This window comes from Amblyraja radiata, chromosome 17 (assembly GCF_010909765.2).
Source record: "Amblyraja radiata isolate CabotCenter1 chromosome 17, sAmbRad1.1.pri, whole genome shotgun sequence".
Taxonomy (NCBI): Eukaryota; Metazoa; Chordata; class Chondrichthyes; order Rajiformes; family Rajidae; genus Amblyraja; species Amblyraja radiata.
Window position 1 is genome coordinate 15,099,287 of NC_045972.1, and position 18,263 is coordinate 15,117,549.

General features: G+C 43.6%; 1 protein-coding gene across 1 annotated transcript in view; it reads left to right on the forward strand.

The window, feature by feature from the left end:
• Positions 1-18,263, forward strand: part of cdh13 (cadherin 13) — a 1,031,775-nt gene that overhangs the window by 909,853 nt on the left and 103,659 nt on the right. The window contains exons 9-10 of the mRNA XM_033035775.1: positions 6,484-6,666; positions 13,853-14,106. Coding sequence (XP_032891666.1) covers positions 6,484-6,666; positions 13,853-14,106 — 437 coding nt within the window. The remainder of the gene's footprint in view (positions 1-6,483; positions 6,667-13,852; positions 14,107-18,263) is intronic.

Sequence of the window (18,263 nt, forward strand, 5' to 3'; positions counted from 1 at the left end):
ATCAGTCTGAAGAAGAGCCCCAACCTGAAACATCCTCCAGAGATGCTGCCTGATCTGTTGAATTTCTTGAGCATCTGCAGTTCCTTGTGTCTTCCCTATTGATCTGTTGTGGTGAACTATAGTGGGTCCAGGTCTGTATTGAGGCAGGTGTTGATATGCATTATAACCTACCTAATTGCCTTCTAATTGCTTATTTTCACATGCGTATTGATTTTCAGTGACTTAAATGCACTACTCTCTTTGAACATTAATGCTACCCCGAATCGCATTATTTAAAAAAAAAAAATCAACACTGTACCTGCCATGTAGATTTATTTATTTATTTATTTTATCAGAAGCAATTGTACAAGAATAAAACAATCGGCATATAAAATTATACAGTTAATGTACAGCTTCAATTTTAACTTTTTAACTTGAAAATAAGGGAAAAGAAAAGAGAGAGAACTAGAGAGAGAAAAAGTGAGAGGTGCAAATATAGGACCCCTATATAGGACTACCAAAGTAGTGTATCTGCCATGTAGATTGAGTTTAAAAACTGAGGCCTTCCACCTCTGAAAGTTTTCTTTTTTATATTGGACTTTGACTGCATCTTTACTGCTTTTAACATGATGACATTACTGGGCGGATGATTTTGCATCAGTGCTACTTTTGCAGCAGACATTTACTGTTCAAGATCAGATAAAAAGCGAAGCACAATACTTTATGAATTGCTACGCTGATTTAGACCATACTTCTTTTGTGATCTTAGAACATTGTAAAGGTTATTTTATGGTTGCGTGGACTTGATATAACATCAGCTGAAGACTTCAAGGCCAAAAAATCTGACACAAATGAATATAACATGAGGAATTCGCCAATTTATTTTCCTCATATTCCCTGAGTAGCCAAGATGGAGTGCAAGCTAAATTGAATAGAGAACATGAAGAGGTCCTTCAAAGCACAAAATGAATCCGAAATTAGAAAATGTATTGAATTTTCACCATTCATTGTAAGTGTCTCCTGAATTACATGCTTCAATCAAAACTGTGAGGACCTGGGTGTAATATATTGTCAGACATTTCTATTTGACATTAAAGCAGCTTCCATGAGACACAGGGCGGTGCAGTATTGCTCTGTTCCTCTCTCTCCCACATTTGCAGGCACTCTCCAGAGCTACTGTTCATCCTCCACCCACCAACATTTACTGAAAAAAATGAGACAAACGACTTGCGTTTGGTTAGTCCCAGTGAAGAGGTCAAATCTTCCTCTTTCAGTAGACACAAAGTGTTATTACAATTTCATCGAAAACCCAGCACTGCTTTTGTAAAATGCCAGATGTAACTCTGTTATCCAAGGACTACGCTTCCATTGATAGTTTTAAGAAAAACTGACTTCCCACTTTGCACACCATAGAAATGTATTAAAGATGATTTTTTTTAAAGGTTTAAATAGATAAAGACTTGCCCAATAAGGCAACTGTATTTTCAGCAAATACGATCTGCGTTCAATGCTTAACCTTCAAAACAGAGGCAGAATGGAATGATTGCATTAAGACAGATTGGTACAATCCTTTCCCCAACCCCTAGTGGTTTTGTCTATTAAACTATGTTGTTTACCATTCAGAACAGCTTAACATTCAATAGTAATATTGTAAAATATAATTTCATTCTGTATCTTTTAATCTTGCTTTTGCTTGTTACTATGCAGTTAAGATAATTGTACTCAAATTACTATTGAATTGCATTGAGTTGATGTACACCTCTGTTGCCATGTAAGATGCAATTAAACTGATTATAGTCAAGAACATTACTGTGCAATCAGAAATATGATTTAACACAGTTTTGGGAGGAGTTTAATAAACGCCTAACTGTAGGTTTATTTCAATAGATAGGATTAATAAGGGTTGTGATTCTAATGTGATGATTAAGTTGTCAGCATTGGGAAATTACAGTGAAGGTAACAGAGCCAGCAAGAGTAGAAGATACTTGCTGGCAAACATATTTCAGATTAATAAATTACAGATTTTGTGGCTCGGTGTTTTCATTACCCAAATAAAAGATTAATGAGTGGAAGTTTATTATGATTACTGGGCTCCCTCAAACACAAGAAGGACATTCTAAGGCTCAGTAGATATGGTCCTCAGGCAGGTTGTTGGTAAAGTACAGGTCATTCTATATTTAAGCATAGCAAGGGAATAATTGTGGTTTAGCATTATCCCAGCAGAGTTGGGTGGAATGCACCCACTCTTCCTAATTACACACAATGTATTTTAAAAGAAAGGGTAGCCTTTTGTGGCAGCTGATTGTTTAGTCCCATCCTGTCCGAGGCAACCATGTTTCTGAATGGGTCCTTTTAAGGCCCTTCTTTAGCATTCATGAAGAACTAATGCTTGTGTCTTGTTGGTGCCATGGTAGGGTTGCCAATATTGTGTTATGGGACAGAATTTTTACCTCAACTCTACTCGAGAGGGATTGTTAGCAAAGTATCTGGTGGTACTCATTTACATTCGCCTAGAATATGTCTTTGTGCGTTCTACAACACACAGCAATCTACTTGTACAGAAGTGAAAGTGCTGACTACGTTCAGGAGTAGCCAACTTTCCTAGAAACATAGAAAATAGGTTTCCATTGAAATGCAGAGCACATGTGGTAAAATGAGACTGTCGCCAACCCTATCTCAGGAGCTCCTCTTTATTCTCCAAAGTAAAATAATGCTAAGCATATTTCTGACGCTGTTAAGCTTAGCAGGGTGACACCTATATTAGATCTCTATATTCCCAACTTCCATCTGGAAAATGGAACCAGCTACAACAACGTTAAATTGCTACCCCAAAATCTTTTAAGATTAAAAGCAAAGCAAGGAAGATATTGTTACTGTCATTTTGAGGGTTTAAACTGGAGGGAGAAAGGCTGATCAGCCATCATCAGGAAACATCACAACCAGTGATGTTGATCAAGACATTGATGAGAACTAAAACAATTTGAATAAGGCTAGTTTATCATAAGCAGCTTTTTCTTACAAAACATTTAAACTGATTTGTTTGAAGAGCGTTGGTTAGGCTACGATGGCTTAGCCAAGCTGAGGGTATTTTAGATGTTCCTTTGTCTGAGGGTATTTTAGATGTTCATTTGCCAGTGAGTATCATTAAAGGTATATCTACTGTATACATTATTGGCTTCATGTTTGAATCTTTATTGTCCTGTCCATTCTTGGAGGAGCTGGATGCTAAATTTGTCCTTGAAGGAGGCCAGAGGCAAGGAAACGAATTGGTCCATTTTAAAAGTTATTAAACTTTAAATAAAACTGTTGACTAATGTATGCCATTGATATTAGTAATTGACTCAGTGGAGACATTCAAAGTCATTTTCCATTATTTAATTCAGCAATTCATATTACTTGCCGTTATTTTTGTAATAAACCCAGTTTCAACTACATTAATACATTTTATCAGGTTGCTATGCAACATTTTTTTTTCTCTTAATGGAAAAGCAAATAATAATAATGTTATAAGTCGCTGCCCCGATTGTAATAAGCCATTGGGGATTTTACATTTACGACTGTGTAGAAATTTAAATCATTACTTCACTTTGGGAAAAGTAGTGCAATTTTGAGTGAACTTTCTCACCCATGCAGTAGATTGTACCGAAAGCAGAAACAGTTTCCAGTTTTAACTTCATTTTCACTTCTGTTATGTGATGGCACACAATGTACTTTTTTTTCTCATTTATCTTTTCACCAGCATTTTGATTTCGATCCAGTCATTGTTACTATGTAGATTCTGGTTAGCTGGGATAATTATAACGCTTGAAGGTAGAATTTAACAAGTTACATCAGGTTTTATTTTTCCGACCACCATAGTCAAAAGCACAGACTTGTGGATTCAATGTAAAATGGCAGGGCTTTTGAGCACAATGAAATACCTGTAGAAATTGAACAAATGACAGAAGGAATTTTTTGAACCATACCAGATTACCACACACATTTTGATTGAATCGTTATCTGAAATTGACAGTTGTGTTTTACAGCAGTACGATTCATGTATGCAAATATAAATGCTGTAAATATTCATATTAATTCAAAACAAATAAAAATATATTTTGTTTATAAACGATGTGAGAAAAGACGTTTTGAAAATTGCATTTGTTAGCCCATTTCCTAATTTTCATAATTATTTATATTAAAATTACTTAAAACCATGCATTCAAATATTGAACAAAATGTTTTAGCAATGCAACGTTTTCAGCAAACTGCAGAATTGGCAGAGAACCAGATCATAATTTTTGCATACAATTTATGGGTTATTTGTGTTGCTCTTGTGTATAATGGAATAGTGGAAGTAAGTGCTGAGTTTAGGTCACAGTCATGCATATATTCATAATATGGTAATTCTAGGTCAGAGCTTCAGGGACATGTGTATCAGCTTTGGGTGCACTAAAGCCACTCTCTCACATAGATAGCACTGTGTAACATTAAATACGAGTAAGAGAATAATCTGGAATTAGAAACTGAGGAAGTGAAAGCTTTGACATTTTTAAATATATATAATTCATACTGCTTCTATTTACAGTATGTTTAGGAACATTGAAATGATGTATTGTGTTTATTAATCCTATATGAATCTAAAACAAGAAAATCGAGTATCAGAATGTAAAGTTATTATTTTTTCAATATCAATTAAAATTTTCAATATTTTTTCAATATCAATGATTCTCATAAGTTCTAGGAGCAGAATTCAGTCATTCAGCCCATCATGTCTACCCCACCATTCAATCATGGCTGATCTATCTTTCCCTCTCAACCCCATTCTCCTGCCTTCTCCCCAAAACCCCTGACACCCTTACTAATCAAACACCCTTACTAATCAAACTAACCTAGTTGATCCCTGCACTTTGCAGAGCTACCCAGTCAGTTGGAACCCAGAAACTTCACTTGGTCTGCTTTATTTGGAGCTTAATAATGAGCTTCCAACGAGCACTGCATATGTAATTTACAATATGGCTCACTAAGTAAGGGGGGGGGAAAGATTTAAGGTGAGGGGAGAAAGATTTAACCGGAATTTGGGGGTTAACTTTTTTGCACAAAGGGTGGTGGGTATATGGAATGAGCTGCCAGAGGAGGTAGTTGATGCAGGTACTATCATAACATTTAAGAGACATTTGGACAGCTACATGGATAGGGTAGGTTTAGATGGATAAGAGTCAGCAGGGCAGAAGGCATGTCGGTCAGTGTGTGTGAGTTGGGCGAAAGGGCTTGTTTCCACACTATATAATGCTACGACTTATATGACCCTATAAATTAGTGTACAAGGGTGGAATGCCTTTGAGACAGGATCGAAAATCAGTTTTTCTCAACAATTATTAATTAATTGTGAGGAAAACAATTAATTCTCTCCACAATAATTATAAATAATAATAATTCCTCATGGCTGTGACACTAATTACAAGCACCATTACCAATTTCATCCAAGGCTATTGATACCAGAATGTAACAAGGCAAGTTGATTGTTAATAGGTACACACCAAATAAACACATTGAATGCAAGAAAATGTAGGACAGAAATCAAGCAAAAGTCCCCAAACCAATGTGTAAAATAAAACAAAATGTTGTAACTATATCCAGAAGTAAAAGCTTATTAATGCTTGCCTGTAATTTGGTGCAGTCTCCCTCAGTACAGGGTATCTTTCCCAATTTGATATCATTTGCAAATTTAGAAACAATGCTCTTAGTTTCACAGTCTAACTCATCAATGTAAGTTGTGCTCTCCTTGTACTGAACCTTGAGGAATACCTCTACACACCACCTTCTGCAGGAAACAATTACCCTTTGCTCCAACACTCGTTTCTGGCTTGAAAGCAGCTAGCACCAATTTGCTACTTCTCCTATGATTGTCTATCCTCTCCTCATAATCTGGACCTCTTGCCAGCCTGCCATCTGGGACATCCACCTCCTTGTCCTCACTGCACATTCCTTCTCTTAATGGCGCTAACCTTGTTAAACTGACTACCTTACAAAAGGTCCAATATGGATCAGACTAGTAATCAAACCATTGCTAGAACCTCAATTAACAGAGCAGTGTTTATCATCTAATTATGTGTTGGGGAAGGTGAGGCATGTTCCTGATAAAATGTGTGAGCCATTTCTGCAGAAAATAAAACAATGACTTAAATTGTTAATTCTGTTTCTTCCTCCACATAAGATGCCCGATCTTCTGAATATTCCCAGGACTTATTTTTCTTTCACAGTAAATAAAATGTAGTTTGGTTATTCTATATAAGACATTTCTTAACTTATTTTTGGCCAATGAAAAATAGAATAATACTTGAGTTTGTGGTAATATCAGTTGGTTAAATCTTTTAGGATATTTCAGTTATTTATTGGCAGAAAATGTAAGTGAATGTTGAGGAGATACAACATCATCTTAAAGTGCATTGAAAATGAGATTCAGTTATTTTGATTTATGACTGAAGCCTCGTCTTAGTGACAGCAATGTATTTTTTCCTTTAGTTTCAAGCTACAGTGAATGAAGGATTTACTGGCATCATAGTAAATCTTACAGTGGAGGACAACGATGACCCTGCTACTGGTGCGTGGAGAGCTGTCTACACCATCATCAATGGAAATCCTGACAGGAACTTCAAGATTGAAACCAATCCGAAGACTAACGATGGGATGCTATTTGTCGACAAAGTAAGTATCTTTTTAGTTACTAGTCTGTCACACATTCTGGTGTTATAGGAAGGCAGCTGGAAATTGGACACAAAGAAAGATCACGAGATTCCTTGCAGTTAAATCAATGTGGCTAAATTATTGAAGGTACACAAATCACTGCCGATGAGAAGGTCAGTACTTCCTTCTTTAAGGGGGAATCATATCTATCTATATTACTAAATCTCTGTTCTTGACCGCTTTTGGCCTTCTGTGCTGCGATTTCCGAGAACGCCGCCACCTACGGCCGTCATTTTTGGTCTCCTCGCTCAGAGCCCCCCTCCGCCGCATGTGTGCCGAGGATTTTTCCCGTCGATGAAAAATGACAGATATGTTAATGTTTTTATAAAATTCCCCATTCTCTCTGCTGCCCCTGCTGGAGGGAGGGGGAGGGACTATAAAACCAGGAGTGGTGTGCCTCAATCAGTCTCTGCAAGTGGTGTGCCTCAATCAGTCTTTGTAAGTGGTGTGCCTCAATCAGAGCTCTGCAAGTGGTGTGCCTCAATCAGAGCTCTGCAAGTGGTGTGCCTCAATCAGAGCTCTGAATAACACTGAACAAATGTCTCCACGGCTGTGGGTACCCATAATGTGGTTTGAAAATGAAAATATGGTTAGTTTGAGGAAAAAAGCACTGCCTGCAAATGGTTGTTAGGGTTGAAGTAAAAAGGCACCCTCTCTCTCTCTCTCCCCAACTCTCTCTCTTCCTATCCCTCTCTCTTTCTCTCTCTCTCTCTCCCCCCTCCTCTCTCTCCCCCTCCTCTCTCTCCCCCGCTTTCCCCATCACCCCCCCCCCTTTCCCCATCACCCCCCCTCTCTTCTGCCCTCCTCTCTCCCCCCCTTCCTCTCACCCCCCCCCCCTTCCTCTCACCCCCCCTCCCCTCACCCCCCCTCCCCTCACCCCCACCCCTCCCTCACCCCCCCCCCCCTCACCCCCCCCCCCTCCCCTCACCCCCCCCTCCCCTCACCCCCCCTCCCCTCACCCCCCCCCCTCCCCTCACCCCCCCCTCCCCTCACCCCCCCTCCCCTCACCCCCCCTCCCCTCTTCCCCCCCTCCCTCCCTCTCCCCTCTCCCCCCCCTCTCCTCCACCCCCTCTCCTCCCCCCCTCTCCTCCCCCCCCTCTCCTCCCCTCTCCTCTCCTCCCCTCTCCTTTCCCCCCTCTCCTCTCCCCCCTCTCCTCCCCCCCTCTCCTCCCCCCCTCTTCCTCCCCCCCCTCATTCTCCCCCCCTCTCCTCCCCCCCCTCTCCTCCCCCCCTCTCCTCCCCCCTCTCCTCCCCCCCCTCTCCTCCCCCCCCTCTCCTCCCCCCCCTCTCCTCCCCCCCCCTCTCCTCCCCCCCCCTCTCCTCTCCCCCCCTCTCCTCTCCCCCCTCTCCTCTCCCCCCCTCTCCTCTCCCCCCCTCTCCTCTCCCCCCCTCTCCTCTCCCCCCCTCTCCTCTCCCCCCCTCTCCTCCCCCCCCTCTCCTCCCCCCCCTCTCCTCCCCCCCCTCTCCTCCCCCCCCTCTCCTCCCCCCCCTCTCCTCCCTCCCCTCCTTTCCTTCTCCTCTCCGCTCCTCTCCTCTCCCCCCTCCCCCCTCTCCCCCCCTCTCTCTCTCTCCCCTCTTTTTCTCCCTCTCCTCCCCTCCATCCCCTCCCCCACCATCCCTCCACTAAACCCCCCTCCCCTCCACACACCCCCCCACCCTCCCTGCTCCACACCTCTCCCCCTCCCCTCACCTCACCCCCCTCTCTGCACACCCTCTCTCTCCCCCTCCTCCCTTCTCCTCCCCTCTTCCACCCACCCCCCCCCTCTCCTCCCCCCCCCCCCCCCCCCCTCCCCCTCTCCTCCCCCCCCTCTCCTCCCCCCCCTCTCCTCCCCCCCCTCTCCTCCCCCCCCCTCTCCTCCCCCCCCTCTCCTCCCCCCCCCTCTCCTCCCCCCCCCCTCTCCCCCCCCCCCCCCCCCCCCCCCCCCCCTCCTCCCCCCCCCCTCTCCTCTCCTCCCCTCCCCTCTCCTCTCCCCCCCCCTCCCCCCCCCCCCCCCCCCCCCTCCCCTCTCCCCCCCTCCCCCCCCCCCTCCCTCCCCCCCCTCCCCCCCCCCTCCCCCGCCCTCTCCTCCCCCCCCTCCCCCTCCCTCTCCTCCCCCCTCCCTCTCCTCCACCCCCCCTCTCCTCCCTGCCCGCTCCTCCCCATTTTTAAGATTAGATCATTATGGGCGGCACAACAACAGAATTGCTGCCTTACAGTGCCAAAAATCCTGACTACTGGTGCTGTCTGTATGGAGATTGTTCATTCTCTCTGTGACTGGGTTTTCTTGAGGTGCTCCAGTTTCCTCCCACATCCCAAAGACGTACGGGTTTGTAAATCAATTGGCTTCAGTAAATTGGAGGATTAATAAACTCATCAGGAAGGCTGGCTCCATCCTGAGGGAGGAGTAGGATTCATGGGAGGTGGTCTTGGAGGGGAGGATGCTACTCAAACTGGGGAGCATCTTGGACAGTACAGTACACCCTCACCATGACACACTGGTCAACCTGAGGAGTACCTTCAGCAACAGACTGGTTCACCAAGATGCAGTACTGAACGCCACAGGAGATCCTTCTTCCCTGTGACTATCAAACTGTACAACTTCTCCTCCTTCTGTCATAGGGCGGACTGACTCCCCCCCCCCCCCCCCCCCCCCCCCCCCCCCCCCCCCCCTCCCCCCCCCCCCCTCCCCCAGCCCGCAGCCCCCTCCCCAATCTTTGCACATCATCAATCCTTTCCACTCGTCACTATAATTTCATGTATCATGTTTTATGACTGTTGGCAGATTAATTTCCTCAGGGGATAAATAACGTTCTATCGTATTGTATCGTAAATTGTTCCTAGTGTGTAGGATTGAGTCAGTGTATGGGTGACCACTGGTCGGCGCAGACTCAGTGGGCCGAAGGGCCTGTTTCCACGCCTTATCTCTAAAGTCTAAAGTAAATCTTCTGCAACTAGGTCTACATTTCATAGACTTTCCATATGTTGAGAAATAAACGCCTACATTGCACTTATGATTAAAGATAAGGATGTTACCACACGCAAAACAAATACAAGAAGCAGGAAATGCAGTATTTTGGGGTTTCAGGAGGGCCTTGAATATGTTACCACAGAAGTGGTTATTAAGCAAGGTAGAACATGAGGTTTGGGGTGATATCATGCAGGTATAGCAAAGCAGTAGTTAATTGACAGTAAATGTGCCTGTTCCTCCATTATGTTGGAAAACAATAACTCAACACCACGACATCACTACTGGAGTTCTGCAGGGCAATGTCCTGGATCATCCGTCTTCAGCTGCTTCATCAGTGATCTTCCATCACAAGCCCAAATTTGGGGATGATCACTGATGATTATAAAAAGTTATATTTCATTTGCAGCTGGTTAATGCACAAAAGGACGCAAAGTTCTGGAGTAACTCAGTGGGTTAAGCAGCATCCCTGGAGAACATGAATAGGTGGCATTTTGGGTCGAGACCCTTCTTTAGACTCAAAATTAACTGGACTTGCCATATGAATACAATGGCTACAAATGTAGGTCCGAGGCTGGGGATCCCTGCACTCACTCATCTCCTGACATCCTAAAGCCGTTCCACCATCCGCATATCACAGACCAGGAGTATGATGAAATGGCTCTTTTTTTTTCTGTCTCGTTTATTATATTGTTTACAGTGTACTATGTTTACATCTTCTGTTGTGCTGCTGCAAGTAAGAATTTCACTGTTCTATCTGGCTCACGCGACAATAAAACACTTTTGACTTGATTCTCTTTACCTGCCTGGATACATGGAGCTCCATCACTTGTCCAGAAGCTCAACACCATCCAGGACATACCATCCTGCTTCATTGGCAACCCAACGTCACCCAGAACATACACGGGTTCCAACAAAGGTTCAATGGTTAAGTATGTCCCATCTGCAAAGTGCACTGCAGTCGCTCATCAAAGCCACTCCAATAACACCACACAAACCAACAACCTTTACAACAAGAAGCTAATGGGCAACGTTTGTGTGGGAATGTCACTATGGGAGGTTACTCTTCATCATGTATGATCTTCAAATATATCCCAGTCCTTTTTTTCATCCATGAACCTAAATCCTGGAAATCCATTCCTAATAATACAGTGAATACACCTTCATCAGAAGGACTTCAGCAGTTCAAGAAGGCGGCTAACATGGCATTATCCCTTAGGGATGTGATAGATTTTTCCAGGCTAGAAGGAGCAGCCTTGATATCATGGCATCGAATTAAACAGAGCGAAGGACTAAAAGACAAAGTGTTGGAACAACTCAGTGAGTCAGGGAGCATCTGTAAAGGAAATAGACAGATGACGTTTCTGGTTAGGACCCTTCTTCAGACTGATGAAGTCGAGGGGAGAAAGCTGGAAATGAGAGGTGATGTGGGGCAAAGCCAGGCAAGTGATAGGTGGACACATTTGAGGTGAGGTGATTTGCAGATGGGTGGAAATAGTTGTATAAGCTAGAGGTGTAAAGGAGACAAAAGGAAAGAAGAAAAGAGTGAGATATAAAGCTGGAGGGAGGGATATGGCTAAAGAAGCCTCCAACTCAATACCATATACTATCCTTCCTCAGCTGATGAGCCGGAGGAGGACTGAACGACATTGTAAGTGGCTAAAGCACAGAATATACTCTGGGTGGGGGACTTCAATGGCCACCACGAAAATGATTGATAAACCACCACTGATTGAGCTGGCTGAGTCCAGAAGGGCAAAACTGTCAGACACATAATGCATTAACAAACATTAGGGACAGCCTATGGAAAGGAAGGAACTGCAGGTGCTGGTTAACACTGAAGATAGGCAAAAAATGCTGGGGTGATATTTCGGGTCACTATTTTGGTTCTAAGACCAAGGGTCGCGACGCAAAACGTCACCCATTCTTTCTCTCCAGAAATGCTGCCTGTCCCACTGAGTTACTCCAGCATTTTGTGTCCATAAGGTACATGCGCTCATCCTCACCACTCCACAGATTCCTCTGCCAGGCATTGGTAGAAATGACCATTGCACAATCCTTCCACTTTCACACTGAGGACCTCCCCAAACCTGTGGTGTGGAAACACCACATGACATAGACACATAAATGGCATAGACACATAGACCGAAAGTTCAAATCCATGAGGTGTGACAGACCAACAGCAGCCGCAGAATTGTACACCTCCACAATCTGAAAACTCATGGCCTCTTACAAACAAACCAGAGGACTGACTCGACTCAAAACGTCACCTATTCCTTTCCTCCAGTAATGCTTTCTGACCCGCTGCGTTACTCCAGCATTTTGGGTCTATCTTCAGTGTAAACTAGCATCTGCAGTTCCTTCCTACACAACTCGGGGAAGAAGCGGTTCCCAAGTCTGTTGGTGCGAGCTTCCAGGCTCCTGTATCTTCTGCCTAGTGACAGCAGGGAGAAGAAGGGTGGGAAAGGTCTTTGAATATATTGGCTGCTTACCCAAGGCAGTATGGAGTCATGGAGAAGGAATGGAGCGACCTTTCGGGTCAAGACCCTACTTCAGACTGAATGCTGGGTAATCTGATCTGTGTGATTGTCCAGGCTAGATCCACAACTCTGCAATTTCTGTGTAATGCATCCTGACAAAGACAGAAGATGCTGGAGTAACTCGACGGGACAGGCAGTATCTCTGGAGAGAAGGAAATAATTGACGTTTCAGGCCCCGACAGGATGCTTTATACGGTGCATCTGTAGAGGTTAATAAGGGCCTGTCCCACTTAGGCGATTTTTTAGGAGACCACAGGCAACTAGGCTGTCGCCACATGGTCGCCGGGGTGTCGCCGGTATGATCTCCTCTAGCCGCCCAAAGAGTCGTAGAGCCTTTCTGGTCACCACAGAATTTTGAAATGTTCAAAACTTTTTGACGACCATTGCCTGATGTAGGTGCTGTCGCCTGGATGATGTAGGATGTGGCCAGGATGATGTAGGTAGTTGCCGGTGATGTCATCAGTGAATTCCATTAAAGTTATATTACAGATAATTTAAATGTTAATGTTGTTATAATATTTTTGTATGCACTGTTGTATGTTGTAGGGGCGTACAGTCTCCGTTTTTTCGGCGACCTGTAACGACTATGACGGTCGCGGCAGTCGCCTAAAAAATCGCCTAAGTGGGACAGGCCCTTGAGTAAGAGTCGTTGGAGACATGCTGAATTTTCTCAGTCCCTTGAGGGAATAGAATCATCGGTGTGCCTTCTTGGCTGTCGCTTCAATGCGGTTAGTCCATGACAGATCGTTAGTAGTATTTACGCCAAGGAACTTGAAGCTCTCAACCACTTCTACTTTGGAATAATATCATTTTTATTTTGTAAGGCTGAGACTAATGGGGTGCCACAGGGATGTCATGAATCCAACTGTTCATAATCTAATGATTCCCACAGGAAATGCAAACATGTGAAAATTGAATGAGGCCACCACTGAACATAGAAGCAAACCCCTATAAGCAGCTAACACAGGGCCAATTAGTTTCATTCACTCAGTTTTCTTGCGTATGCCGTGCACAGCCTAAACTTGTAGGACAACTTGTCTATTTGATCTTATTTGATTGTTGATTGCATTCGTCGAAACAGGGTGGACCACGTGAAGGTTGCATTCTCCCACCCCTACTCAGTTCTTAAATACCCATATAGATCTTTAGTTTAGTTTAGTTATACAGCGTGGAAATAGGCCCTTTGGCCCACCGAGTCCATGCCGACAGCGATCCCCATACACTAGCACTATCCTACACACTAGGGACAATTTACAATCTTTACTGAAGCCAATTAACCTACGAACCTGTACTTCTTTGGAGTGTGGGAGGAAACCAGAGCTTCTGGAGAAAACCCATGTGGTCATGGGTAGAATGTAGAAGCTCTGTACAGACAGCACCCATAGTCAGGATCGATCTCAGGTCTCTGGCGTTGTAAGGCAGCAACTCTAACACTGTGCCAACAAGCCGCCCCTATCCCCGGAAACAATTTTCACTTTGTATGCAGCAAATTGTTCAAATAACTATGAAGATTTTAATTCTTACAGGTGATTGTGAGGATTAATTTAAAGTCCATAACCTTTGTTGAAGAAGTTCTTTTGCATCTGTAGTTAGGAAGCTCTGAATTTTCGGTCCTTTCAACAATTTGAGTAATTGAAATATTTTTAATTGTTTCTATTTCAGTCTTTGGATTATGAAAGATCTGCATTTCACACGCTGCTAATTAAAGTGGAGAACGAAGACCCAATCATGCCAGAGATCAGTTATGGTCCCAGTTCTACCACCACGGTGCAAGTTACAGTCGTTGATGCGAATGAGCCACCTATTTTCAATCCAGACCCAACGATTGTTGTCAAACCGGAGAATATTCCAATAGGCACTGTTGTTGTGACGTTGAATGCAACTGACCAAGATATTCTACAGAAACAGACAATTAGGTAAGTATCTTACACTGGAATCCCATCCTAAGTTGTAGGTTCAGTACAGACAATGCTGTGATGTACAATTGCCAATTCACATTTCTGAAATTTAGTTCCATTGACTTTAGCAGAGCTGAATTTTGAAGTACAGTTCAGCATGCATATGTTACAAACTATACCATTACCATCGGGAGCAGAATGTACTTCTATCTAGAGTTTGTACAAGTATTAATTTAAAGGCCACGGATAAATGAAGTTTGTGTGTCACATGAATGTTAAAATGTAGGGGCAGCGCAGTGGCAGCAGCTGGTAGAGCTATTGCTTCATGGCGTCAGAGTCCCGGGTGTGATCCTGACATCGGGAACTGTCTGTGTGGACTTTGCACATTCCCCCTGTGATCGAGTGAGTTTCCTTCAGGAACTTTGGTTTCCTCCCACATCTGAAAAATCTGTGGGTTTGTAGCTTGATGTCCTCTGTAAATAGCCCCTGGTGTGTAGGGAATGAAACTGCTGTGAATGATTGATGGTCAGCCTGGACTCAGTGGGCCAAAGGGCCTATTTCATTACTGTATCATTAACCTAAACATATGTGCTTCATTGAGTAGGAAGGAACTGCAGATGTTGGTTTACACCGAAGTGGACAAAAAACGCTGGAGTAACCCAGCGGGTCAGACAGCATCTTTGTAAAAAGGAATAGGTGACCTTTCAGGTCGAGACCCTCCTTCAGACTATTCCTTTTCTCCAAATATGTGCTTCATTGCGCTGAAATGGTTCTGAAAGCAGACAAAATCAAAACCACGCATGTTTCAAAGGTTTCAAAGGTCTTTTATTCACATGCACCAATTAAGGTACAGTGATATGTTAAATACCATACAGCCATACGGAAAAAAAACCAAGACACACAACTACATAAAAGTGAACATAAACATTCACCACAGCGAATTCCCCACATTCCTCACTGTGATGGAAGGCAAAAAAGTCCAATCTTCATCCTCTTTATTCTCCCGCGGTCAGGACTGTCGAACCATCTGTTGGGGTGATCGGACCTCCTGCAGCCGGTGGTCAAAGCCCCCACGTCGAGGCGATCGAAACTCCTGCATCGGGGCGGTCGAAAATTTCACGGCTTGGAGTTCCCAAAGTCAGTCTCTGACCAGAGACCATGGGCTCCATGATGTTAAGTCTGCAAGCACACACTGTTGGATCTAAGAGGTCGACCCCTGGCAAAGGGATCACAAACTCTGCGATGGTAAGTCCATAGGTACCCGCGATGGAGCTCCCGGTCGATCTCCAGCAGAGACTGCCAACTCCTCGATGTTAGGCCACAGTGTGGGCGGATATACGATATGGAAAAAATTCGCATTTCCGTTGAGGTAAGAGATTGGAAAAGGTTTCCTCCAACCTCACCCCCCACATAAAACAAGCTAAAGAACACTAAAAACATACATTTAACACATGCAATTAAATCACAAAGAAGGAAAGGACAAACAGACTGTTGGTGAGGCAGCCATTGCTGGCGCCCCCCGATGGTTCTATGAACTAATGCTAATCACAATCTATAGGTTGAGGTAGATTGAGGTTTGATTCCGAGATGAATTACTCCGTTACTGTTCTGATCATGTTTGGCATGAAACCATTCTGTGAATACTATGGTGCAATATTCTGAAAGTTTACAAGCAGCGGTAAATGTGGATGTGGTAAATTGTTATTAAGGGATTAAATCAAATGCTTGAAAGTTCCAAAAAATAGTCAAGGTTGGAATATTTTTGCAATGTATTGAAAATTTTAATTTTTAGACCAGGAGACAATTAATACATTAAATTATAGTGTGAGCCCGGATGAACAAGAGAATAAGAAGATATGGCCCATTCTCTTTCCACGCCTCTTCCCTGTACAACATTAAACAGACTGTTTCTCTTCAGTGCAAAGTTGGCTTTAGGCCAACTAAAGGGTGGGTGTTCTGAAGCACCCAGAAACCAACCAGGCGTACAGGGTGGTCTGGTAAAAGTTTTTGTTTTAATGTATTTATCTTGATTCTTCCAGCCGCAAGGTTTCTCCCACCTTGACTTCCTGTACAGCACAGGTAACTCGGGAATTGCTAAAAAAATATTAACATTACATCAGTGTTGATGTCATTGTGTCAAATATCTGAATATAGGTAGGTCAACATTTACCTTTATTTAGACCTTCAGTCAAGTAGAAAGCTAATGATAGTAAATTAGTATCTGGAAGGGGCGGAATAATTCCAAGTTACTCTGTTTGACTGAATCTAATTTTAACCATGCTGTTCACTGTTTAGAGGTTAGAGATACAGCATGGAAACATGCCCTCAGCCCACCGAGTCCATGACAACCATCGATTACCTGTTCATACTAGTTCTATGTTATCGCACTTTCTCATCCACTTCGTACACTTTAGGGGCAATTTGCAGGGGGCAATGCACCTACAAAGTCGCATGTCTTTGGGATGTCGGAGGGGACCGAAACACCCGGAGGAAAACCCACACGGTAATAGGGAGAACGGGCAAACTCCACATGAACAGCACCCGAGGTCAGGATCGAATCTTTGGCGCTGTGAGGCAGCAGCTCTACCAGTTGCACCTGTGTGCCGCTGTTCTTCACACTGTTTAAGCACATTAACTTCCATACAGTTCTGATGAATGAGATTATCATTGTAAACATCAGTTCAGAACTTGCTAAGATATGCCAGCAGTTCTCAGCTCAAGAGCCACCAAGTTCAGGTACCCTGGACGAATATGGAAGTCCTGAGGAAGTTGGCTCAGCTTTGCCAGTGTGTCAAACTCCTCGTGGAGTTCAGCAACAAAGTACAAACTGCAGCGCAGTGATCTTCTTCTTGTCGACTCCACACACAAGATTAGAAGTTGTTCAGCCAGAGCTGAACACACTTCTTGACATCTGCATACAGTGGTGTCTGTCTTGGGCTTCTTGTGCGTGGTGCTGGAAAGATTGGTGAAAACAGGACCGCGACGTGAACACTCTTTCCTTAACCCCAGTGCAGTGATGCTGTGCTGTGATGATTACTCTGCCTCCTGAACCTGTGCCAGGTTTGGCCTGGTGGGCTGAAACTATTCACTTGTAAGGAAGTGAATAACTGCAAGGAAGTATCAGGTGACGTTTTGGGTCCAGACCCTTCCCAGTCTGAAACGTCACCTATTCCTTTTCTCCGGAGATGTTGCCTGACCTGCAGAGTTACTTCATCTTTTTGTGTCTATCTTTGGTGTAAACCAGCATCTGGAGTTCCTTCCTACACAGGAAGTGTTAAGTGTTTTTTTTAAGTCTGAATGGGAGATGTTACACTTTGGGAGGTTGCTTGCAAGAGGAAAACATACAGTTAATGGTGTTGTCAGCGTTGATGTACAGAGGGATCCTGGGGTCCAAATCCATGGTTCCCTGAAAGTGCAACGCGATAAGAGAGCACAGGAAAGCGGGCACATGATATGGAAACAAGGAACTGCAGATACGGGTTTACAAAAAAACGACCCAAAATGCTGGAGAAATTCAGTGGGTCAGGCAGCATGTCTGGAGAACATGTTTAGGTTACGTTTCTGGTCGGAACCCTTCTTCAGGCTGATACATATCATACATATGTATACACATGATACATATGTATACACATACATATGGTGTGCTTGCCTTTGTAGGTTGAGACATTGAGTAGAAGAGTTAGGAGTCATGTTTTAGCTTTGCCAAACTGTTGTTGGGCCACATTTGGAGTATTGTGTTCAGTTCAGGTTATATAAAATTACGAAAGGTACAGATTGGATGGTGGTGGAAGCAAATGCAATAGTGGTGTTTAAGAGACTTTTAGATAGGCACATAGCTATGCAGGGGATGGTGGCATCACATTTGGCATAGACTATGTGTGGTTTCAGAGCCCGTTCTTGTGCTGCACTGTTCTATATTCTATGTTCTATTATTAACAGAGTTGGCTTTAATATTTTTAGTCTTTCAAACTGTTTTACATTTGTGTACTTTATCTTTTGAGAAAATTATTTAACATTTTGATATTTTTATCATTCTTTAAATTAATTTTAAAATATTTTTTGGAAGTTATTGATTGACACGCCCATGCAGAAATACTCATACTCTTCAAACTCTTGACAGTTGATAAAGCGAGACAGCATTGTCTATTCATCTATTTTGGTTGCTTCAACGTTTT